The 24,748-nt window shown below is 44.8% G+C and overlaps 1 protein-coding gene across 1 annotated transcript in view; it reads left to right on the top strand.

Moving 5' to 3' along the window:
- Nucleotides 1–603: 603 nt before the first annotated feature.
- The window catches only part of SLC37A3 (solute carrier family 37 member 3), a 47,168-nt gene continuing 23,023 nt past the window's right edge, over nt 604–24,748 (top strand). Inside the window, exons 1-6 of the mRNA XM_065939260.1 lie at nt 604–726; nt 9,118–9,278; nt 10,632–10,743; nt 19,328–19,420; nt 22,587–22,670; nt 24,553–24,698. Of these exons, the coding sequence (XP_065795332.1) occupies nt 9,190–9,278; nt 10,632–10,743; nt 19,328–19,420; nt 22,587–22,670; nt 24,553–24,698 (524 nt within the window). The 5' untranslated portion in view covers nt 604–726; nt 9,118–9,189. The remainder of the gene's footprint in view (nt 727–9,117; nt 9,279–10,631; nt 10,744–19,327; nt 19,421–22,586; nt 22,671–24,552; nt 24,699–24,748) is intronic.

Raw genomic sequence — 24,748 nt, 5'->3', positions numbered from 1 at the left:
GGACATAAGTTTGAGTAAGCTCCGGGAGTTGGTGATGGACAGGAAAACCTGGAGTGCTACAGTCCATAGGGTCGCAAAGCTTCAGGCAGGACTGAGCGACTGAACTGACTACCAGGATCTTAACATTTTCATTTATTGTTTGAATGACTGGGGATGCAATGTACAACAGTGAATGATACCAACGGACTAGTAGCCCTGTTTTTATCAGCAACTGCATTTATTTAAAAAAAAAAAAAATCTAAATCTTACGCTCTCATGGCAGGTCAGTGGCACACAGTGTGAATCTCTCAAAACAAAAGACATAATAAAGTTTTTTGAAAAAAGATGATCTATACATCATTTCTTCGCAGATTGTAACTTCTCTCTCCGTCGCTGCCTCTTCTTCTAAGAGTCCTGGCCGATGACCGTCCGTCCGCCCCCGACTTCTCCCTCAGACCCGCCCGGTTCACCCAGGCCTTGCATGGCGGCCGGAAGTTAACTTTCTCGGCTCCTCTCTCTGTTCCCTCCCTTGCGGCCCGCAGGTAAAGAGGCGCGGTCGGACTACAACTCCCAGCATGCCGCGGGCACCCGCGTGTCACGTGAGCGCCCGGAAACCCTGGCCGCGGCGGCCCGGGTGAGGTGGCGGCGGGAGTGGTGGGGTTGCGGGCGAGGCTGAGCAAGCGGAGCAAGCCGAGCGGCCGGCCGGGAACGTGACGACTGTTGTGGGGCTCGGGTGCGCGAGTGGCGGTGCGTAGGGCCCACGCCCAGAAGGGCCGGAACCTGGCGTGGGGCAGGGGTGGGGGCGCCGCAGGCGAGGGCAGGTCCGAGGGGCTTCCAGGCGACCAGGGAGCCGGGGCGGATAGGCAGAAGGTGGCAGCCGGTGGGTGTGGCGCGGCAGGCCAGGCCGGCTACCGCCTGTTTCCTCCACGCTGGGCCTGGCTTCTCGGCGCCCAGGTGCTCTGGAACCTGGCGAGGCCGGCGAGGACCGCAGCGGAGCGGGGCGGGAGGATTGGAGGGCCTCCGGGGAGAGCCTGGCCCCCAGCCAGCGCGGCGGCGCTTGTGCAAGTAAAGGACTCCTCGTCTAGACCAGGTGAAAAGATCGATCACACGTAGGGCGAGAAGGCTTTTGGAAAGGATGTATGGAGGCCAGAGGAGGAGCAGAGTCTTAGTGGAATAACTGGGTTTTGCTTTTTGGCAACAACCGTGGTCTCTGTCAGGAATTTGATCTGGTTGCTTTTTCGTCATTAACTCGATGTGGTCTGTTGAGTCTCACTTTTGACGGGATTTTGGGAATGTGCCTGCAGAGCTTTTGGTGTTTCCAGAAATTAGGCGATCGCCTGATAATTTACAGAAATGATTATAGGAGTTCGTGGGGTCAGCAAAGTCTAACTCTTAATGGCCATATGCAGAGGAGCAACTAAGCCCATGTGCCACAGCTACTGAAGCCCAAGCGCCTAGAGCCTTGTGTTCGGCAAAAAGTGAAGCCATTAAAGGAGAAGCCCGTGCACCGCAACTAGAGAGTGGCCCCTGACCACTGCAACTAGAGAGGAGCCCGGCCCCGCTCCCCCACCCCTCCCCCCATCACGGCAGCTAGAGGAAGCCTGCACGCTGCAAGGAAGACCCAGAGCAATCAAAAATAATAGTTAATAATAAAGATTAAGAGAAGGCTGTCATCTGGGCTTAAGATGGCCCCCACACACAGCATAAAAGTTCCGGCTCGAACAGCTTTCTTCAGTGTTTTGATGCCTGAATTATTATTTTTTTCCATTGTTGAACTTTTGCTGTATGGCAGGCACTATACATAGAACTCTTTTTAAATGATCTCATGTAAATCCTTCAGTGAGGAAATTGAGACTCTAAGGGTGAAGTCGAGGGTCTTGAATTCTAGATGGAACTTTCATGCTGTTGTGTGGGCCATGTGTGACTTCAGATGACAGTCTTCTCTTAATCTTTTTTTATTATTAATTTATTTATTAGTTTTGATTGTGCTGGGTCTTCCTTGCTGCCTGCAGGCTTCCTCTAGTTGCCCCGATGGGGGGAGGCGGGGCTCCTCTCTAGTTGCAGTGGTCAGGGGCCACTCTCTAGTTGCAGCAGGGGCCACTCTCTAGTTGCAGTGGTCAGGGGCCACTCTCTAGTTGCAGTGGTCAGGGGCCACTCTCTGGTTGCAGTGGTCGGGGGCCACTCTCTGGTTGCAGTGGTCGGGGGCCACTCTCTGGTTGCAGTGGTCGGGGGCCACTCTCTGGTTGCAGTGGTCGGGGGCCACTCTCTGGTTGCAGTGGTCGGGGGCCACTCTCTGGTTGCAGTGGTCGGGGGCCACTCTCTGGTTGCGGTGGTCGGGGGCCACTCTCTGGTTGCGGTGGTCAGGGGCCACTCTCTAGTTGCGGTGCACGGGCTTCTCCTTTAATGGCTTCACTTTTTGCCGAACACAAGGCTCTAGGCGCTTGGGCTTCAGTAGCTGTGGCACATGGGCTTAGTTACTCCTCTGCACGTGGAATCTTCCTGGACTGGGGATCAAACCCACGTCCCCTGCATTGGCAGGTGGATTCTTATCCACTGCTCCACCAGGGAAGTCCTGTTAATATTTGATTTCAGTCTCTGCATCAGAAAATAACCCCAAAAGGATACTTTGAGAAGCTCAGAATCAGTGTGGTGAATTGTTGCTGACTAGCAGTGTGTATTAGTCATTGTCTCAGGTTCTGATTTGTCTTGTTCATCAGTGATAAGGAAATGTCAGCAGTGACCTTTACCTTGACTGTAAGTCCTTTGTCTCCCTGAGAGGGAAAGATTTCTATCTTGAAAACTATTGTCTTTGGAATATGTTCAGAATAGGTAGGAAGAATGTGGTTTGGGGAATGCTAGAATGAGCTGAGAGAATTTTCTAGAAAAGTGATAAGTATTTTACATCTGTGGGTGAGTGAAAGTCGCTCAGTCGTGTTAGACTCTTTGCGACCCAATAGACTATAGAGTCCATGGAATTCTCCAGGCCAGAATACTGGAGTGGGTAGCCTTTCCCTTCTCCAGGGGATCTTCCTAACCCAGGGATTGAACCCAGGTCTCCCGCATTGCAGGCAGATTCTTTACCAGCTGAGCCACAGGGAAGCCCAAGAATACTGGAGTGGGCAGCCTGTTTCTTCTATTTTTTTTTCCTCGTTGCGTTCACGCACAATTTTAATTCACTTCTTGGAACACCGAAGTAGGTGAGTCAGTGACAATGTTAACAGCGGATCTTCCCAACCCAGGAATCGAACCGGGGTCTCCTGCATTGCAGGTGGATTCTTGACCAACCACATCTGTGGTAAGGAACAATTTGAGAAAAGAGAAAAATTACAGGACGGCTGTGTGTGTGTGTGTGTGTGTGTGTGTGTGTGTGTGCGCGCGCGTGCGCGCACACTAGATGTAAAATAGTGAAACCTTGTAGGAGGCTGTTGCACTAGACTTGATGGAAGAGATGGGTGGTTGATTTTGGTAGCGGCGTAGGGATGGATAGAAGAGGATGCATTGGGGATGAACTTTGGAGGTGAAAGGATGGATTTAGCAATGGGTAGGATGCAGAGACTCTTGAGAGTCCCTTGGACTGCAAGGAGATCCAACCAGTCCATCCTAAAGGAGATCAGTCCTGGGTGTTCATTGGAAGGACTGACGCTGAAGCTGAAACTCCATTACTTTGGCCACCTCATGCGAAGAGCTGACTCATTGGAAAAGACCCTGATGCTGGGAGGGATTGGGGGCAGGAGGAGAAGGGGATGACAGAGGATAAGATGGTTGGATGGCATCACTGACTTGATGGACATGAGTTTGAGTGAACGCCAGGAGTTGGTGATGGACAGGGAAGCCTGGCATGCTGAGATTCTTGGGGTCACAAAGAGTCGGACACGACTGAGCGACTGAACTGAGCTGAGGATGTGAAAGCTGAGAGGTAGGAAGAAATGAGGGCTATGTGCTAGCTGCCTTGGTGGTACCATCTTCTGAGGACAGTGCTGGTGAGGGACAGGTTTAGAGGGAGACAGTGAAGAATTGTGTTGTAGCTCCAAGGATGGCCAAGTGGTCAGTTGGCTGTCGTGTTGGAACCCTGGAGGGTCCGGGTTAGAGCTGGTGCTCTGGGAGTCATTGGCAGAAAGCTGTGGTACCAGATGACGGGGAGACAGAGGTTAGAGGAAGAGAGAGCCATGTAAATGGTTATCTTAGCGGCTGAGAAAGCAGGTCATTAGGGAAGCAAAGCCTTGCTGGGTAGTGTTGCATGCCCTTTGAGGTTTGTGGTTTTGAATCTAAAAAGCAAAACCAGCCCGCTCATGTGATTTTTCTCTGCAAAACTCCACCGTTTAGGTGCAGAGGAGGAGGCCAGAGGCAAGCCAGGAAAAAAGGCTCATAAGGCAGATAAGCCTAGATTCTAAGTTGGGAAAGAAGAGGAGGAGGACAAGAGGAGGGTCATGGATGAAAACATGGGGAGGTGACCGAGTTGGGAGCTTGCTCAGGTAAAATGACTGTTTGAGTGGAGAGTTTGAAGTAAGGAGTTTTCTAGAAGGAAGGAAAGTTGGATGTTTGAAATCCAGTTTGGGAGGTGAAAAGGCAGATGTGGCTTAGCTGGTAAAGAATCTGCCTGCACTGTGAGAGACCCAGGTTCGATCCCTGGGTTAGGAAGATCCTCTGGAAGAGGAAATGGCAACCCACTCCAGTATTCTTGCCTGGAGAATACTGGATGCACTTAGCGCTGACTGGTTGAAGCCCTTACTGTTGCCTGGAGACTGGCTGGGTTTTGACAGCGGAGTGGGTTTTTCTTGTGCAATAGAAGAAAAGATTGGTGGGGAAGAGGCCAAGGGACTGTGGGGTTATCCCCTTGGGTGTTGACAAGAGACAGAACAGGGGGACAGTGGGAGAGCAGGGGACAAGAGCTGGGAAGGGCGGTGGCCGCAAGGCCCAGGAGCTTCAGAGAAGCTGGGGTTTCGCCCGGAGGAAAAGTGGTTGTGAGAAGTAAGATTGCTTCTCCCTGAAAGACTTCAGGGGGAAGTGGTGTTATCTAGGGGCAGGCAGGAGTCCACCAGGCTAAGTAAGAAAGGCAGGAACTTGCGAAACAGGGTCCTGATATACACAATTTGATTAACCACTTCTGTCCATTTCCAGAGAGCATTTCCTTCCTGCAGTGGGGTGGGGTGGCTGGGCGAGGTTGGGTCTGATGAGATGGAGGTGGCAAGTGGTCACTTTTTCTGCCTTTTTTCTGCCTTTCCTCTTTGCAGTCTGTTTCCCTCCAAGAAAACTTTAATTCTTCTTATATTTGAGTTGGAATGGATTCTAAATATGTGTGGAAAGTGAAATTTGTGGAACGTCTTATATTCCAAGGCAGTGTTTATAAGGGGGAGATTGCCCTCTGCCTGGACGTGTCACAGGTGAAGCCATCTTTCATTCAGCCTGGATCACATGATATAGAGTGTTCCATTCTGGGAATTCTATTCTACCTTGTGTGGAAGATGCTGTGGGTCTCCAGAAAGCTTCCTGACAAATCAAATGAGTTAGTGATCTCGATCTTGCCTTGAGAAGTATTATAGAACAGGGCTTGATGGTTCTTTCTGATGGTAAGGACCTAACTTCTTTTTTTTTTAGGACCTAACTTCTTATATGTTTAATTTTTTTAAAGATCATTCTTATTCTTCCATGACATTTGTATATTCAGTATTCATGGATTAAGAAAATACTAAATGACCAGTTTCTATTAATTTAGAAACACTTAAAATGAATTTTGGTTTTTATTGATTATAACAGCACTTACACTTGAAAAATGTTAGATTTATTCAATCTATACTAAGAGCCAGAAAGAAAATGGTGTAAAAATAGAATGTGCTTGATGGACTCAGACTTGGTAAAAACTCTGTGCTTCCCAAGGGCCCCAGAGCTCACAGATGATCAGAAATCACTTCTGTGATGTAGGGCATATAAGTACAAGGTATTGTTAATGATTATAATTACCTAGGACCAGGTGTTGTAATAATATTCATTTTAAATGGCTTTCTGCCAACATCAGGTGAATGTTTAAAACACTTTCCCATTGTAATTATGAAGCATTTTCTCTCCCGTCACTGTAGCTAAGGAAAAAGTGATTTATTTACAAACTAAATCTGCTGCTAAGTCACTTCAGTTGTGTCCGACTGAGTCTGTGCGACCCCATAGATGGCAGCCTACCAGGCTCCCCTGTCCCTGGGATTCTCCAGGCAAGAACACTGGAGTGGGTTGCCATTTCCTTCTCCAATGCATGAAAGTGAAAAGTGAAAGTGAAGTCGCTCAGTCGTGTCCAGCTCTTCACGACCCCATGGACCGCAGCCCACCAGACTCCTCCGTCCATGGGATTTTCCAGGCAAGAGTACTGGAGTGGAGAGGAACTAAATCTAGGTAGTCTCAAATATCTTAGTAGTTGTTTAAAACCATTGGGCTTCCCAGGCGGCTCAGTAAGTAAAGAATCCGCCTGCAGTGCAAACCTGCTTGCAATGCAGGAGACCTGGGCTTGATCCCTGGGTTGGAAAGATCCCTTGGAGAAGGAAATGGCAACCCACGCCAAGATTCTTTCCAGATGGTAGTCATTTAAAACCATTACTGTTGCTTACAGCCCTGAAATCCTCAACCGTTATTGTTGAAGCAACGTAATCGAGGTCTGTTGGAGCATATATTTTTGTAATTATTATCTTACCTGATTAATTATAGAATTTTGTAACCCATGCCCTTTTCTGAAGTATTCAGCCCAGCGTTTTGAGTTGTGAATGTGTTCAGTTCAAAGAACTAGGATTTGTAAAGAATGGTTAAAGCTTGGAGTTGTTTCCCTTGGGCGTCACATTTAGTTTGGGGGATGGAGGTAAATTTAGCAGTAACACTAGTAGCTCTTGGGTTTGTCACTTCCTGGAATTATAGACAGAAAGTTCATTTACATTTTTCTGAGTGGAAATTTATAATCTTACTCAGCTCATAATTTTGTTAACATTTTTCAAGGAGAATGAGTATATGAAATTAGCTACATATTCCTGTTACGGGATTAACCGTGGGCAAATCAGTGACCGAAATAATTATCTTAAATCCTTGCATATGTTGTTTATTGTGGTCTCATAACTCAGAAGAGACAGGCCATTTTACAAGTGACGTATCTGTGAATCAGAGAGACTGACTAGTCCTAAGGCTCACAGCCAGTTGGTGAATCAGCTATCGTGTTTATATAATTTTTTGTGTGTGTGTGTGTGTTTGTATAATTTTAACCACCTCAGCTTTGTACTTCTTATTGCAAAGTTTCAAGAATGGCCTTTCAGCTGGGTATCTTCAACATTTAAGGTTTTCAGTTTACCTGCCAAGCGGTAGTATAAATTATAATAAAGAAGAGGATTATAAATAGCAGGTACAGGGAACACAACCTTGGGCAAAGTCCTGTGATAAATTGACTTCAGTGTTGGGAGCTCTTGAGTTTGTCTCCTACCTTGACTGTTTATAATACACGATATTTATATGTTTAAAATACAAGATCCTTTGTTAATTTTATTTTTTCCTACTGTGCAGATAAATCACAGAACTTTCCCAATCCTGTGGATGTTTTCCACAGTAAGATACACTTTTGTTGTAGAACTTTTAGGGAAGTATATAGAAAACTACCTATATTCCTGCTATCCAGAAAGAGCTATATATTCCTTATATACTTGTAAATATTATGTAAACCTAGAGTTCGGTTCGGAGAAGGCAATGGGACCCCACTCCAGTACTCTTGCCTGGAAAATCCCATGGATGGAGGAGCCTGCTGCAGTCCATGGGGTCTCGAAGAGTCGGACACAACTCTTCAACTCTCTTCAACTTTTGTATAGAGTTGAAAGTGATCGACTTCACTTTCACTTTTATGCTTTGGAGAAAGAAATGGCAACCCACTCCAGTGTTCTTGCCTGGAGAATCCCAGGGACGGGGGAGCCTGGTGGGCTGCCGTCTGTGGGGTTGCACAGAGTCGGTCGGACACAACTGAAGTGACTTAGCAGCAGCAGCAGAGTTTGGTTGATTACATTTATATGTCATATCCTACTTTTTTCACCTGACATTTTCTCATGTTATGAAGAAGTCTTAATTGCCTTCCAGTGCAGGGGATGTAGGTTCGATCCTTGGTTGGGAAACTGAGAACCTACGTGCCTTCCAACTCAGCCTACTGGCCCCAACTAGAGAAAGCTCGGGCAGCACAATGAAGACCCAGCAGCCAAAAAAAAAAGTCTTAATCATCATGTCAAATGAAAAAATGATAAAATATTCAGCCAGATGTAATTCAGCCACTGTAATTTGTTTAATTGTTCCCATCTTAATACATGTTTAGGTTGTTTCTGCAGACTCATAACTGGAGACAGTAAGTTTACATGCTTACTTTATGCTTTATTATTCTTGGACGTCAGAGCATGGATGAGACTTTCTGAGAGGTCAGAGGAGAGGTGAGAGGAAGTAGTGGAAAGAGATGGCAGAGTAATGGCCCTGTTTCTCCTGTTGCTTTATGACTGACACAGAGTTTGTTTCTTCACATAAGAAGAGATGACTTTTTGTGAAAACTTCCTTTTGTATAGAGTTGAATGTATCTTGTAGTTCTTTAGGAATAGATCCCTGACGGTTGAATTCTTTTTTTTTTTTTCGGTCAACAGCTCTTGATGAACATGGCCAGATCATCTTCCTGTAAAATGTTTTAATTTTCACTTCTGTCAGCAGTGTATGAGAGTTTAGAATCTTTAGATCTTGAGCTACATTGAACAGTCTTTTTAACTGTGCAAACTTTTTTTTATTACCATAATTGGCATTTCTTATGTTCTAATGAAATTAGAACTTTTGTTTGATAAGTTTAATAGCTGTTTCATTTCTTCTGAGTTGTCTATTCATTTCCTTTGCTCATTTTCAGGTCTGAATTAGTGATTTTCCTGTCAGTCTGTGTGAGAGTTCATTCTGTTAGGACGTAATCTTTTGTCCAGGATTTGTTTTTAAAAGACTGGCTGATAGCTCTAAAATATAATTATCAATCTGGTTTTCTGGTGTCAACTAATTCATGTGATTTTTTTCCCCCCCAGGCCTGATTATATAGTGTTAAGTCTAAATAATTCCGTTTTTGGATAATATGCCTATTATGAGTAATGTTAATTATGTGTTTTGTCTTTCCAGAAAGAAGAAATGATGTAAACCATTCACTATCCAGACTTTAAGGTCACAGTGAGAAGGAAGGTCAGGAGGAACATGGCCTGGCCAAATATTTTTCAAAGAGGAACTCTGCTCTCCCGGTTCAGCCATCATCACGTGGTCGTGTTCCTGCTCACCTTCTTCAGGTAAGTGAACCTCTGAAGCTTTTCTTTTGTTGTTGTTCTTGTTTTCCTTTTGAAGGAGCTGTTTGTTGCATGGCAAGATTGGCCTGACTAAAGGTCTGCTGTTCTTTGTGATAGCTCTAGTATTGTGGTTCTCCATTCTCTCCTGTATTTGGCAATGTTTGAAGACATTTTTAGTTGTCACGCTGGGGGAATGGGTGCTGCTTGTATCTAGTAAGTAGAGACCAGGGATGCTACTAAACATCTTACAGTGCCTGGGACAACCCCCCATGGTAGAGAACTTGGGAAGCCCAAAATGTCAGTACGGCTTCCCTGGTGGCTCAGACGGTGAAGAATCTGTGTGCGATGCAGCAGCTGCAGGTTTGATCCCTGGGTTGGGAAGATCCCCTGGAGAAGGGAATGGCTACCCACTCCAGTATTCTTTCCTGGAGAATCCCATGGACAGAGGAGCCTGGCAGGCTACAGTCCATGGGGTCGCAAAGAGTTGGACATAACTGAGCAACTAACACAAAATGTCAGTATTGCTATGATTAAAAAACCTTGATCTGATACAAAGTCCTTTAATTGTTAAAACCAGGAGCTTGAAAGCAAAGGATGTGCATTTCCAGGGAGTGCTCTGTGCCTCATTGAGCAGTAGAGATGGTAGGAGACCTCTCAGGAATTTTGGTTACTCTTATGAGAGCTGCCCAGTCAGCATGACCGAAGAACAGACTGTCTGACTCAAGGGCTCTTGGTCGCTCTCGATAGTGGTCTGTTGATGATGTCAGCCAGACTTTTTGGTGTTAGGGGCACAGTATTCACAAATTCTGTGACTCAGTGTTTTGACTGTTTCTTCTGAGTAGATTTTATTTATTATTAATGTTTATTGAAGGCACCACAAATAATTTTTTTTTCAAGGCAGAAACTAGGAAAATGTTTTTCTAATTATATAAGAGTTAGTAAGTAATTTTAGATACTTGCTTTACAGGAAATCCACTTGTGAGGGGTTGAGGAAAAGACAGGCCTCAAGGAAAAAGCTACTGAATGGCTAGTGTAGGGAGTGGCCAGAGGTTGCTAAAGACTTGACCTTACAGAACTGCAACCATGATTTTAAGGGTTGGGATCCGTCACATCTCCATCTTCTCGGTCCAGGGACCTGTTACAGGTGAACATGGGGGTTTATATGGAAGTAGACAAGTTAATTGCTTCTTTGCTTAGTGGAGGCTGTTTCAATGGATAGTTCTTATAAAGCAGTACTCTTTCGCTTTTAAAAGAGAAGAATTCTAAAATTGGGTCAAACATGGCAATACACCTGTGATTTTATCGAATGTGTTTTCTTTTTTATGCATTCAGCTATGTTTCCTCTTTCTTTTGTAGTTACTCGTTGCTCCACGCGTCAAGAAAAACATTTAGCAATGTCAAAGTCAGTATCTCTAAGCAGTGGACCCCAAGTGCTTTTAACAAGTCAATTGAATTACTGCCTCTGGAGGTAAGCAGAAGAAAGAGCTGGGATGAATTTAAGAAGGGAACCTTGTCCACCCATAAATTAAGTTCTGTTTTATTTCATTCATCTTTTGGATGACTTACTCTTTCCTGTGGTATAAAATCCAGACTGTTCTGCCTGCTTTCTTAGCTTGCTCTGATTTAGGTCTGTTTTACCATTTCAACCAACTTACTTCTCACTGTTTTGAAATCACACAATTCTGTTTTTCTTATTGTTTAGTGGCTAAGTCACACCTGACTCTTTGTGACCCCGTAGACTGCAGCACACCAGGCTCCTCTGTTCTCCACTGTCTCCTGGAGTTTTTGCTCAAATTCATGTCCATTGAGTCACTGATGCCATCCAACCATCTCATCCTCTGCCACCCCCTTCTTTCGCCTTTGTCTTTCCCGGCATCAGGGTCTTTTCCATGAGTTGGTTTTTGCATCAGGTAGCTAGTGTTGGAGCTTCACCTTCAGCATCAGTCCTTCCAATGAATATTCAGGGTTGATTTCCTTTAGGATGGACTGGATTAACCTCCTTGCAGTCCAGGGGACTCTCAGGAATCTTCTCCAGCGCCACACTTCAAAAGCATCAATTCCTTGGTGCTTAGTCTTCTTTGTGGTCCAACTTTCACATCTGTTCATGACTACTGGAAAAACCACAGCTTTACCTCTACAGACCTTTGTTGGCAAAGTGTTGTCTCTGCTTTTTAATACGCTGTATCAATGGCTGTCATCACCATCCTAGTGATTTTGGAGCCTAAGAAAATAAAATCTACCACTGTTTCCACGTGAAGTGAAGTGAAGTGAAAGTCGCTTAGTCATGTCCGACTCCCTGCGACCCATGGACTACACAGTCCATGGAATTCTCCAGGCCAGAATACTGGCGTGGGTAGCCTTTCCCTTCTCCAGGGGATCTTCCCAACCCAGGGATCGAACCCAGGTCTCCTGCATCGCAGGTGGATTCTTTACCAACTAAGCTATGAGGGAAGCCCACATTTTCCCCTTCTGTTTGCCATAAAATGATGGGACTGGATGCTAGGATATTAGTTTTTTGAATGTTGAATTTTAAGCCAGCTTTTTACTCTCTTTCACCTGCATCAAGCAGCTCTTTAGTTCCTCTTCACTTTCTGCCATTAGAGTGGTATCATCTGTTTATCTGAGGTTGTTGATATTTTTCCCGGCAATTTTGATTCCAGCTTGTGATTCATCCAACCCAGCATTGCACATGATGTACTCTGCATGTAAGTTAAATAAACAGAATGACAATATACAACCTTGACATACCCTTTCCCAATTTTGAACCAGTCCATTGTTCCATGTCCAGTTCTAACTGTTGCTTCTTGACCTGCACACAGGTTTCTCAGGAGGCAGGTGAGGTGGTTTGGTATTCCTGTCTCTTTAAGAATTTTCCAGTTTGTTGTGATCCACACAATCAAAGGCTTTAACGTAGTCAAGAAGCAGTAGTAGATGTTTTTCTTGGAATTCCCTTGCTTTTTTCATGATCTTGCTGCTGCTGCTGGTGCTAAGTTGCTTCAGTCGTGTCCAACTCTTTCCGACCCCATAGACAGCAGCCCACCAGGCCACCCCCATCCCTGGGATTCTCCAGGCAAGAACACTGGAGTGGGTTGCCATTTCCTTCTCCAGTGCATGAAGGTGAAAAGTGAAGGTGAAGTCGCTCAGTTGTGTCCGACTCTTCGCAGCCCCATGGACTGCAGCCTCCCAGACTCCTCCGTCCATGGGATTTCCTAGGCAAGAGTACTGGAGTGGGGTGCCACTGCTTTCTCCATGATCTACCAAATGTTGGCAATTGGATCTGTGGTTCCTCTGCCCTTTCTAAATCAGCTTGTACATCTAGAAGTTCTCAGTTTATGTACTGCTGAAACCTAGCTTGAAGGATTTTTGAGCATAACCTTGTTTACATGTGAAATGAGTGCAGTTGTGCAGTAGTTTGAACATTCTTTGACATTATCCTTCTTTGGGATTGGAATTAAAACTGACCTTACCAGTTCTATGGCTACTGCTGAGCTTTACAAATTTGCTGGCATATTGAGTGGAGCACTTTAAGGCATCATCTTTTAGGATTTGAAAAAGCTCAGCTGTAATTTCATCACCTCCACTAGCTTTGTTCGTAGTGATCCTTCCTAAGGCCCACTTGACTTCGCATTCTAGGAGATCTGGCTCTAGGTGACTGACCGCACAACCATGGTTATCTGGGTCATGAAGACCTTTCTTGTATAGTTGTTCTGTGTATTCTTGCCACTTCTTAATCTCTTGATTCTGTTAGGTCCTTACTGTTTCTGTCCTTTCTCACACCCATCCTTGCATGAAATGTTCCCTTAGTATCTCCAGTTATCTTGAAGAGACCTCTAGTCTTTCCCATTTTATTGTTTTCCTCTATTTCTTTGTGTTGTTCATTGAATAAGGCTTTCTTATCTCTTCTTGCTAGTCTCTCGAACTCTGCATTCAGTTGGGTATATCTTTGCCTTTCTCCCTTGCCTTTCACTTCTCTTCTTTCCTCAGCTATTTGTAAAGCCTCAGACAACCATTTGCCTACTTCCATTTGTTTTTCTTTGGGATGGCTTTGATCACTGCCTCCGGCACAGTATTATGAACTCCTGTCCATAGTTCTTCAGGCACTCCGTCTACCAGGCCTAATCCCTTGAATCTGTCCATCACCTCCACTGTATAATCAATCATGAGATTTGATTTAGGTTATACCTGAATGCATAGTGATTTTCCTACATTCTTTAATTTAAGCCTGAATTTTGCAATAGGGAACTCTAGTTCTGAGCCGCAGTCAGCTCCAGGTCTTGTTTCTGCTGACCATGTAGAACTTCTTAGGCTGCAAAGAACGTAATCAATCTGATTTTGATACTGACCATCTATTTGGTGATGTCTATGTGTGGAGTTGTCTCTAAGGTTGTTGTGGAAGGGTATTTGCTGTGATTGTTGTGTTCGCTTGACAAAACTCTGTTAGCCTTTGCCTGCTTCATTTTTGTACTCCAAGGCCAAAGTTACCTGTTACTACGGATGTCTTTTGATTTCCTACTTTTGCATTCTAATCTCCCGTGATGAAAAGGACATCTTTTTTTTATTGTTAGTTCTACAAGGTGTTTTAGGTCTTCATAGAACCTGTTAACTCTAGCTTCTTTGGCATCTGTGGTTGGGACATAGACTTGGATTACTATGATATGGAATGGTTTGCCTTGGAAAATGAACTGAGATCATTGTCATTTTTGAGGTTGCACCCAAGTATTGCATTTTGAACTCTTTTATTGACTATGACTTTTGAAAGGCAAGCTTTTAAGACTAGATGGCTAGATTTCTTGACTGGGGCTTGACCAGTGCTGCGTGCATAGTGAGTACATTTGATCATTCACTGACGTGTCATTAACCCTAGAGATGAAGTGGCCAAGAGAGGTCATGTGCTCTAACCTCTCAGCCAGCATCAAATCTTTTCCTAACCATCAATGAATGGTGACCACTCAACTTCTGCGTTAGTACTTCAGGGTGAAGAAACTCCTTGTTTTCTCAGGTGGACAATTACATTTTTATTTAACTCTCATTGTTCAGAAGTTCTTTCTTATGCTCAGGGGAGAGTGTTCTCTTTAATTTTGATCTTAGGTTTTTTCCTGAGCCTTGCATACTAAGTTGATTCTTGCTGCCTTTCAAATATTTGCGGAAAATCCGTCTCCCTAAATTTCTCCTGTTTAGGCAGAACATCTGTGCTGCTTCTTCAGGTATAATTTTGTGACACCAAGCTCTAAATGTGCTATTTCAGATGCAGGCTGATCAGTATATAGAATAACAGAATTTCTTTAGGCATTACAGTTTTGGTTATACTGCCTTTGTTTTTAAGATAATTGATAGGTGGTCCCCAAGACCACCCTCAGATTTGGTGATTCACTAGAGGGATTCACAGGACTCAGCAAATGACTCAGAACTATGGTTTATTACAGTGGAAGGATACAGAGCAAAGTCAGCAAAGGGAAAACACATAGGGTCAGGTCTAGAGGAAAGTAGGCAAAACCTTCCAGGAGTCCCTCGTGTGTGTGTGTGTGTGTCTGTCTGCATCATAGATGTGCTTAATTCTTCCAGCAACAAGTCCTGACACCCCGGTGAGGTATTGTCTACCAGGGAGTCGCATTGGAGACTTGGTGGCAGGATTTTTATTGGGGCTGGTCATAACGGCATCCTCTGCCTGGCATGTATGAAAATTCCACATTCCCATAAGGAAAGCAAGTGTTCAGCACAAACCATATTATTGGGACAGGCAGTGGAGGCACAGGGAGCCACTCTTGGCAGGGAATGATGGGAACCGTCCCAAGGTTCCAGGGGCCAACCTTGCCAGATAGATCTGTTTGAGGATACGTATCAGTCTGCTATGTAACTCTTTCCTGCCAGTAAACAAGTCACATTGTTAGTGCATGTTGAACTTCCATTAACTTTCCTGCTAAGATATTTATTTACTTACTTATTCTAATTGCTGCTTATTAAAATAGGTTTCATGGGAAACGACACTGATGCTGGGAAAGATTTCAGGCAGGAGGAGAAGAGGGTGGCAGAGGATGAGATGGTTGGATAGTATCACCAACTCAACGGACATGAGTTTGAGGAAACTCCGGGTGATAGTGAAGGACAGGGAACCCCGATGTACTGCAGTCCTCCGAGTTGCAGAGTGTTAGATATGACTTAGCAACTGAACAACTACAAATTTTGATTTGTTTGCTTCAGGAGTTCAGATGGATTGGTTATGTAGAAGTCAGGTTCCGACTTATCTGGGGATCTTTGTATTTCCGTACCTGCCCTGGTGGAGAGCAGTGCCAGCTTTCCATTCCCTTTTAGACTTAAACATCCAGGTTTTTTCTTTCCTGAAGGCTGCTGCTGGGAGCAGAGTGGCTAGGGCAGTATTTACTCTCACTCCTCCTGTGTTTCTGTGTCTATAACTTGTCTTCACTCTAGCTTCCCTCTGAGCCTTCCTTTCTCGTCCAAAGTGGAAAGATTCTTAGAACCAGAAGTATGTGTAAAATCCAAAAAATGTTTTTTTATATATATTATTCAATGTTTCTTAAGTACCCTAAATAGTGTCTTCATAAAGTACTTCTTATAGCTCTCATGTTTATGTATAGCTATCTTAGGTGCTTTACAGAAGACACAAGCAGACATAGTCTCTGTACCTTGAGACTTCATAATGGATCCCACTGATGTGGACAAACGTTGGAAATAGTAAGAGAACATAATATAAAATCTAAGTTTATAGATAATGGAGAGCAAATGGTTGAATCTAATATTTGAGGACAACTTGACTGAAACTTATAAACAATTTTTTTTATACAAGAATTTTTTTTCTATTAAATTAGAAAGTCTTATCATTCCAGACAGCACAGTCCTTCCAGAGTGCAGAGAGTCTAAACTTCTCTCCAGTCTAAAGCAGGATTCAAGGTGCCCTCAGCATTCCAGCTCAACCTTGACCACAGCTGCTCTTAAGGCTGGTTCTCACGGCACCCGATACCAGAGCCCTGAACCCAAGTCAGCTTCAGCTCATCCTCTGTGCACCGCTTCAGGAAGCTCTTTCATGTCAGAAGTTCCCCCACCCCCATGCAGAGCTGTCACTCTGTGATAAACATTCTCGCTTAGGAAACCCACACCGCGACCTTTGGTGCTTCCAGGAAGTGTCCCAACGTGTAGCAATCATTGTAGCTTAATACAGGCCCTCCCCCGCAAGAAGAGCGTCCATCCGTGTGGCCTCTACAGGCTGGTCCTTTCACCCGGTAGCTGTACGTAGGTGCCGGCTGGCATGAGAGACTGTGGCAACTTAAAGTTACTTTGCCCGTGACTTTCAGGCTCATTTCCTTCTCTTTTGAGGAAATATCTGCCAGTTAACAAATCTGAATGACTAGAGTTCATCTGTCAGTCCCTCTTACAAGCAAAAACGACCTTTCAACTTGTGACCCACAGTTTTCCTCAAGGCAGTCATCTTCTCTCCTGTTAGTGTAATTGTCTTGATCGGAGCTGCATTATTGATATAAATTTTCTTCACCGGCCTTTTTTCTTTCATCCTATTTTCTGAATCTTTTTGTTCATCCTGCTTTTTTTCTTTTAGTTTTGGGATTTGTTTGCACTTGTGAAGGAGGCAGTCAGTAGTATCTTCAGGTGAACTCTGGCAGTAAAGCAGAAAAAAGCTGTTTAAAATCTGTCCGTTTCTGTGACAGCCACACCTGCAGGGAGTTTTCGGTGGCTTCTCATGAGAGTGAAGAGAAAAACGCTTGAAACTGCTTGAATGTGAGCAGCTGCCTGAATGTGGGCTCTGGCTCAGGTTGGCTTTGCCCCACAGGGCTTCATCCTGGGTCCTGTTGAGCCTGGACGGGATCAGGGGTCAGAGCTTGTGGCTCGAGGGAAAGGTGGTGAGGTAACTCTCGTTGGAAGTGTTTAGGGCCCCAAGTTGTCACCACGTACTGATGGGTTTCAGTTGTGAGTGTCTTTCTTTTGCTCCTGAAAGCAGAGTGTGAGTGTTAAGGTGTCAGTAACAAGACAGATGGCGCAGGCCACCCAGAAATGAGTCACTGGACTGCAGTCACAGTTTATAGATTCTCTTGACAATTTGCGTTCTGTGAAGCGATGATGTATTTTCAAAGTTGCTGCTTGTGGTTTTTCTCTTTAATATTCTTTTTTAAAAAAAAATCATTTTATTTAGTGAGTTATTGTATTTTTGGCTGTGCTAGGTCTGTCTTTAGTGGTGGGGAGCAGAGGCTACTCTCTAGTTGCGGGCAGAGTCTTCTCACTGCAGCGGAGCACGCCCGGGCTCTAGGCTCACAGGCCTCAGTGGTTGCGGCACGTGGGCTCGGCAGCTGTGGCTCGGAGGATGTAGAGTACAGGCTCGGTAGTTGGGGCACGCGGCGTGTGGGATCTTCCTGGATCACGGATTGGACCCCTGTCTCCTACACTGGCCAACAGATTCCCCACTGCGCCACTGGAGAAGGTCCTCTTTAATATTCTGAAGTCAAAAAATTTTCTGTTTGACAAGATTTTTTTTTTTTTTTTTGATGTGGGGCACTTTTAAAGTCTTTATTGAATTTGTTACAGTATTGCTTCTGGTTTATGTTTTGGCTTTTTAGCGCACTTATGGGGTCTTAGGTCCCTGACCAGGGATCGAATCCTCACCCTTTGCATTGGAAGGTGAAGTCTTAACTCTAGACCACCAGGGAGATCCCCAAATTTTCTTTCCTATAATAACCTATCTGAGAAATCATTTAGTACAACTCCTTGATCTGGAGATCCCAAAGAGCTATGAGTTTGTATTTATAGAGACTTACTGTTTCAGAAATTAAAACTGAGAAATTTAAAAAAATTAAAAAAATACATTGGTTTTAAGTTATTAAAAAAATGAACTAAGTAACCCATAACATGTTAACATAAATAGCATTTTATGAAAAACGACTTTTTCTTTTTTTTTTTTTTTTAAATATTATTTTATTAGTTGGAGGCCAATCACTTTACAACATTTCAGTGGGTTTTGTCATACATTGACATGAATCAGCCATATAGAAAAACGACTTTTTCAAAACCACAAAATCACTTGCTAAGGAGAGTGACATTGGCTTAACATTTTTGCAAATCTTTTCATGTCTAACTTAATAGAAGACAATGGATTTTCGTGTCTGCTTCCGAATTCAGTCTCTTGTAGCAGGATCCTTTGAAGGGTATGAAGAGAGTTTGGCTTTCAGAGATCCATAGTGGAAAGGGGAGAAGTATTTTAATAGCCTTTTTAGTTAATTGTGGATATTTGTCTTTGATACTATACCAGAATTTGACAAGAGGCAATTTCTTAAAGGTTAGTGACAATGTGGAATCTGAAACTATATTAATTAACTTTTTTATCCTCTTACATTAAGATCCATTTGTCTGTCTTGTCCTTTGAATGGGTCTTGGAAGTGACAGGCTCATTTCATTCTTTTCGGAGGAAATATCTGCCAGAAACCCAAATCTGAATAACTAGCCTTTGTCTGTCAGTCACTCTTTCAAGGAAAAATGACATTCCAGCCTGGAACTCACAGTTTTCTCAAAACAGCTGTCTTTCTTTGGTGTGCTCAGTACTAGATGCGTATTTTCTACTTCATGGAACAGAATATTTAAAAAAAAGGGGGTGGGGTGGGGACTCTGGCCAGATTTAATAAGATTAATGATTTTTAATGCTTGACAAATATTTATTGAGCGTCTAGTGTGTGCCAAGGACTTTCTTCAGTGAAATAGCCCCTTTTTTGAACTGTGAGGCAGTAAAAGATGCAGTGCTTAATAGTATAGTTTGGTGTAACCGCCTCCATCCATGCTCAGGCACTGGAGTTTTACCCACCACTGCTTTTGCACCATCAGTGGAACAGTTAAAAGGGAAGAAGCAGATAGCATTTTAGTGTTATTATGCAAATCGCTGTGGCCTCATGGACCTGTTTGCATATGGGTTTCCTCAGGTACAGAGAGCTGATTTGCTCTTCTCAACCTCCCCAGGTTTCTGCGAGGGTGGGTGGAGGTGGTTCCAGAAGGTGCTTTGACCCAGTGAGACTTAACAGGTTCTTGTTGTTGTGTGACCACAGATTTGGAGCAGCAACCATTTGTTTCCCAGCGCAGAGGAAGCCACTCTTTTCCTCGGAACGCTGGACACCATTTTCCTCTTCTCCTATGCCGTGGTAAGTTTTAGAACACTAGGCTTTTCTGTTGAGGAAAGATGTAGATGATTCCACATCTTGCCAAGTTGGTGAGGGATTTTGAATGTGCTGACTGAGGAGAGTTCAGTTTCCCTGGAGTTTATATTCTGTGTCCTTCCCATCCATCCATCTATCCACCTGTCCATCCATCCATCCCTCCGTCCATCCATGTGACAGATATTTCTAGAGCACCTAGTGTATGCCTTGTAGTTTTCTCATTGAGGGGAATTCACCGGTGAGCAGCACAGGAAAACTCCCGACCTTTAAAAAGCTTCTGTTCTTGACTGGGAACTAAGACAAACAGTAATACAGTGCCATAAGGAAGGACATTCCTGAGTGTGTTCAAAGGTGCTAAGTGCTGTGGAGTAGAACCAGGCAGGCAGTGAATTTGTCCTGTAGGTAGGATGGCCAGGAAGGACCTTGAGAAGAGCGGAGACGTGAGTGTAGGTAGAGATTTCGGAGCCCTTTGCACATAGATGATTTTTTTCAAGATTGGATGAAAATCATCAAGAGAGTTGGTGAGGAGAGGGAAGAGAGGTCAGGGAGAGTTGATGAGGTGGGAGGACTGAGCTGGGCCCTGGGAAAGGGGTTCCTGCATCTGCAACTGGGGAAGACGAGGGGTGGGGCGGGGAGGCTGGGAGGGAGCAGGAGAACCACAAGAGGGTGGCCAGGGCCAGCTCTGACTGAGGTAGTATCCTGGAATCGGGCAGCTGGAGTCCCTGACCAGTCATCGGGGACATCTGTGGTGGCTGTAGAGGTGGCTCGATGGTAAAGAACCCGCCACCAAGCAGGAGATGAGGGTTCGATCCTTGGGTGGGGAAGATCCCCTGGAGAAGGAAATGGCAACCCACTCCAGTATTCTTGCCTGGAAAATCCCATGGACAGGGGAGCCTGGCAGGCTACAGTACGTGGGGTCACCAGGAGCCAGACACGACTGAGCGACTAAACAGCAGCAGCCATGCAGGTGATGTGAAGTACTGGGTGAAAGTCCCAACCTCATCTCCACTTGTTTACTTGGGTAATTGTTAGAATGTCCTTTCTGTGAAGAGGAAACTTACAGTTGGAGCAGATGTTGGGTCATTTGGCCCAGCTCCTCAGCCCAGCCTTTTCGGTACAGAGTCCCATCCAGTGGTGCTTCTCCTTCAGCCTCAGGGAGTGTTAGAGGAAGGCTTGTGGTGTCACGGTGGCTCAGTGCTACCAAGTAGCCATGGTAAACTCAGTATCAAAATGGAATTTAACTTGTTTTTTTATCGTTTCCTTATCTATAGAGTTATGATAATATAGTTGTCTATAGGATTAAATAGGTTTAGGAGGTAAAAGACAAGTGCCATGAAAAATCAATGATCTGGACTTCTGTGTTCAGAATTTTAAGACTCTGCTTCCAGTACAGGTGATGGGGATTTGATCCCTGGTCAGGGAGCTGAGATCCCATGTACTATATGGTGCGGCGAAAAAAAAAAAGAAAAAATCAGTGATCATAGCTCTTTATATTGAGCTGCATTTCCTTTTGTAACTTCCAGGTTATTGTCTGGGCATTTGGAGCAGTACAGAATAAATTAGGTCCCTAATGTGAAATACAATTGAGAGATTTTCTTCTCTGCCTTTACTATATGTAAGGTGGTTGTTGTTTAGTTGCTCAGTCGTGTTTGACTCCTTTGTGACCCCATGGACTGTACCCCACAGGCCTCTCTGTCCATGGAATTTTCCAGGCAAGAATACTGGCATGGGTTGCCATTTCCTCCTCCAGGGGATCTTCTTGACTCAGGGATTGAACCCTTATCTCCTGCAATGGCAGGTAGATTCTTCACTGTTGAGCCACCAGGAAAACCCTGTGTATAGCATAAGACCATGTGAATTGGAGCTTTAGAACGTAGAATCTTCTCTAACGCTTGTGGGTGCCTCTTTTGACTTAGTGAAAGGTTGACAGTAATGAGGGAGAAATATTTATTACGATGTTTATCATCTAAATTTTCTCTTGTGTGTGTGTGTGTGTGTGTGTATGAAAGTTGCTCAGTCATGTCTGAGTCTGCGACCCCATGACCTATACAGTCCATGGAATTCTCCAGGCCAGAATCCAGAATACTGGAGTGGGTAGCCTTTCCCTTCTCCAGGGGAAACTTCCTAAGCCAGGGATCGAATCCAGGTCTTCCGCATTGCAGGCAGATTCTTTACCTGTTGAGCCACAATATATATATTATATGTATAATATAGTCAATTTATTAGAAACAGCTGTATCTGAATTTAGGTATTTAGTTAAGACATTTATTCATTTTACATGTTTGTGGAAGAAACCTGAAGTGTGTTGCCCTTAGCTTTTTGGTCTGCCTTCCTGCTGTGTGTGTGTTTTAGTTGCTTAGTTGTGTCTGACTCTTTGCGACCCTATGGACTGTAGCCTGCTAGACTTCTCTGTCCGTGGAATTCTCCAGGCAAGAATACTGGAGTGGGTTACCATTCCCTTCTCCAGGGGATCTTCCCAACCCAGGGATCGAACCCAGGTCTCCTGCATTGGCAGGTGGATTATTGATCGTCTGAGCCACCAGGGAAGCCCGGAAAGTCCTGCCATGAGCTCAGCCTTTTAATTCCTACCACTCAGTGGGAGGAAAGCAGAGGCAGAACACTTGTACTTATCTTCAGCTAATTACTATCTCTGCCTCCCTGGTCTCCTTGCCTCGTGGTGTGATGAAACCCAAGGGTTAGATTAAACAGGCAGGGCACGTGCCCCCGCAGCTTCTGTTCCATAGGACATGTTGTAACATCTTCATTCAGAATGCAAATGGCTAAGACGAATCCCTCTGGGAAAGCAGATACTGATGTTGGAGTTCATCTGCTCTAGAAGATGAAGTATATTTGTGTGCTTGTTTTATTATAATTATCCTTTTTTTCCCCTAGGTGTCTCAGGCAGTGAGGGGGATCATATAGAAGGGGAATTTGCACTGAATTGCACTGTCTAGGTGCATGAAATGTTTACAGTGTGCAGAAGCAGCTGTTGTTTCTTGAAACACTGGTGAGACTGATACAGAGGTCAGGCTAAGCAGGAGAGTGAGGTGTAATTTCGGGGCTTTGTTTGCCTCATTTGCTTTGGAATGCATCTTACTTTTTGCAGGCTGTGTGGTTACCCAGAGCTGTAAAATGAAATGCTTTCCTCTAGGGCCTTTTCGTCAGCGGTGTCGTCGGGGATCGGCTGAATTTGCGATGGGTTCTGTCTTTCGGCATGTGCTCTTCTGCATTAGTGGTAAGTTGAAAAGCGTCGTTGTTTTCATTCCAGTTACTGTTATCTTGGCCAGGAATTTTAGAATCCAAGCAAGCCCCCTACTTCTGTCTATAGAATAGAACAGTAAGAGGAATCTTTGGTTTTTGATCCCCTGGGTGCCTTTTTGGTTAAGGGACCTCTTGAGAGTGTCATTTCGATCACACCCCTTCTTTGATTCTCAGTCACCAACAAAAGTCACCGCATAACTCAAGTGGCATCCAGTGCTCTCGAGAACCCGGCCCCAGCTCTCTTCTGCAGTCGCGTCTGCCCTGCGTGTCACCCCTCTGCTTTCCCAAACCAAGCTGCCTTCTGTGGCCCTCACGCATCCTGCTCCTTTCTACCTCACTGCTGCTGTTCCTGCTCTTCCTGCCTTCAGTGTCCTCCGCTCAGCTCTTCATAGTCTAACTCAGCGTCTCCTTCAAGTCACTGGTCAGATGCCTGACTTTATCCACCCCGCTCCTGGAAGTTGTCGCTCCCTGTCCTGAGCCCCGGCCCCTGACTTTCCTTGAAGGCACTTCCTTTGTCTGCCACTCAGCCTGCTTGTTTCCAGTCAGCCTTGTCGTCCCTAGGAGTCTGCAGCAGGGTGGTGGAGACCATAGACTCCATAGGGCTGCACTGCCAGGCTTTCAGTCCTTCCCCTGCAGCTTCCAGCTGTGGTTTCGCTGTGCTTCAGGATCCGCTTTTCAATACCTGCACCCAAGGTTGCAGTGAGGGTCCTGTGAGTTACTGTGGGTTGGGGGAGCATTTGGAACGGTTCCGGGCGTATTCCGTGCTCCAAAGGGCAGGATCCATATTTGAATCATCTATATTTGTTCACAAGCATTTGTTGATTGAATAAAAGCATGGGGCGTAGTTAGACCCAATTAATTGTTTTTCAATGTCTGCCTTTGTTGGATGGGGGAAAAAGTTATTTTCCTTTATATTTCAGAGATTGAAGCACTTTATTCACAAACTGCTCACCCCCACATACATACAAACTGTTTTAAAACCTGTGTATGTATTGTGTTGGTCAAAAAGTTCATTTGGGTTTAGGGACAAACCTGAACGAACTTTTTGGCCAACCCAGTGTCTTCTTTCCTTTTTTTTTTTTTTTAATACACTTTTAGAAAAACTGAAGTATGTCCGTAAACTCATCCCTTTCAGTGTACAGTTTTAAATTTTGACAAGTGACGATAGTTGTGTAACTGCCACCCTGCCTTCTGTCCCCAGCCTCTGACAACCACTGCCCGTTGGTCTGTCCTTATGTTTTCGCTCATTGCAGAATGTCATGTAACTGGAATCATACAGTATTAGACATACACCATTTTTGAACCCACGCCAAACATTCCCAAAGGAGATTGACTGCAAATAAAACGCCCACCCCGAGCAGAATGCCTGGAAAAAAGCAGTCACTTGATACATGCCACCAAATGACTGAGTCAGTCACAAGCTATGCTGATACACCGAGTAGCCACGGTTAATAAAAATAGCTGGTGCTTTCTGGCCCCCACAATGTGCCTGGAATTTACACATGTTCTCGTGGGAATCAACACACGTGAACTCCAGTAGTCTTTTTTACCGTCCTCCATAAACCAGAGGAAAGGGAAGTAGATGTAAGGTCACACAGTGGGGACTCAGTCTTTTAGAGTTGAAGATGCAAGCTGGAGGGATGGTCCTCGCTGCGTTTTACACTCTGCCCTCTCTGCCTCTCTGGTCGGGGGTGGGTTGATGCTTGTCTTGCTCAGGGCTGCTCTGAGCAAGGGCATCTGAAGAGTCTCCTGTGAGTCTCTCAGGCTGCAGACATTGAATGTGTCTATCCAGAGGGTCTTGAGTTGGTGTGTCCATGTGGACGTGATACGAGTCTCATTCTTTCTTCTTCCCCAAGGTGTTCGTCTTTGGCACTCTCACGGAATGGCTGCATTTCTACAACAAGGGGCTGTACTGCAGCCTGTGGATCGTGAACGGCCTGCTGCAGTCCACTGGCTGGCCCTGCGTGGTTGCTGTCATGGGCAACTGGTTTGGGAAAGCTGGGTATGCCACGTCCTTCCTCTTTCATTTCCCTGTTTGATAGTAGTTTTAAT

This window comes from Muntiacus reevesi, chromosome 6 (genome assembly GCF_963930625.1).
Source record: "Muntiacus reevesi chromosome 6, mMunRee1.1, whole genome shotgun sequence".
NCBI classification, from domain to species: Eukaryota; Metazoa; Chordata; class Mammalia; order Artiodactyla; family Cervidae; genus Muntiacus; species Muntiacus reevesi.
This window is presented reverse-complemented; position numbering and strand designations above follow the sequence as displayed.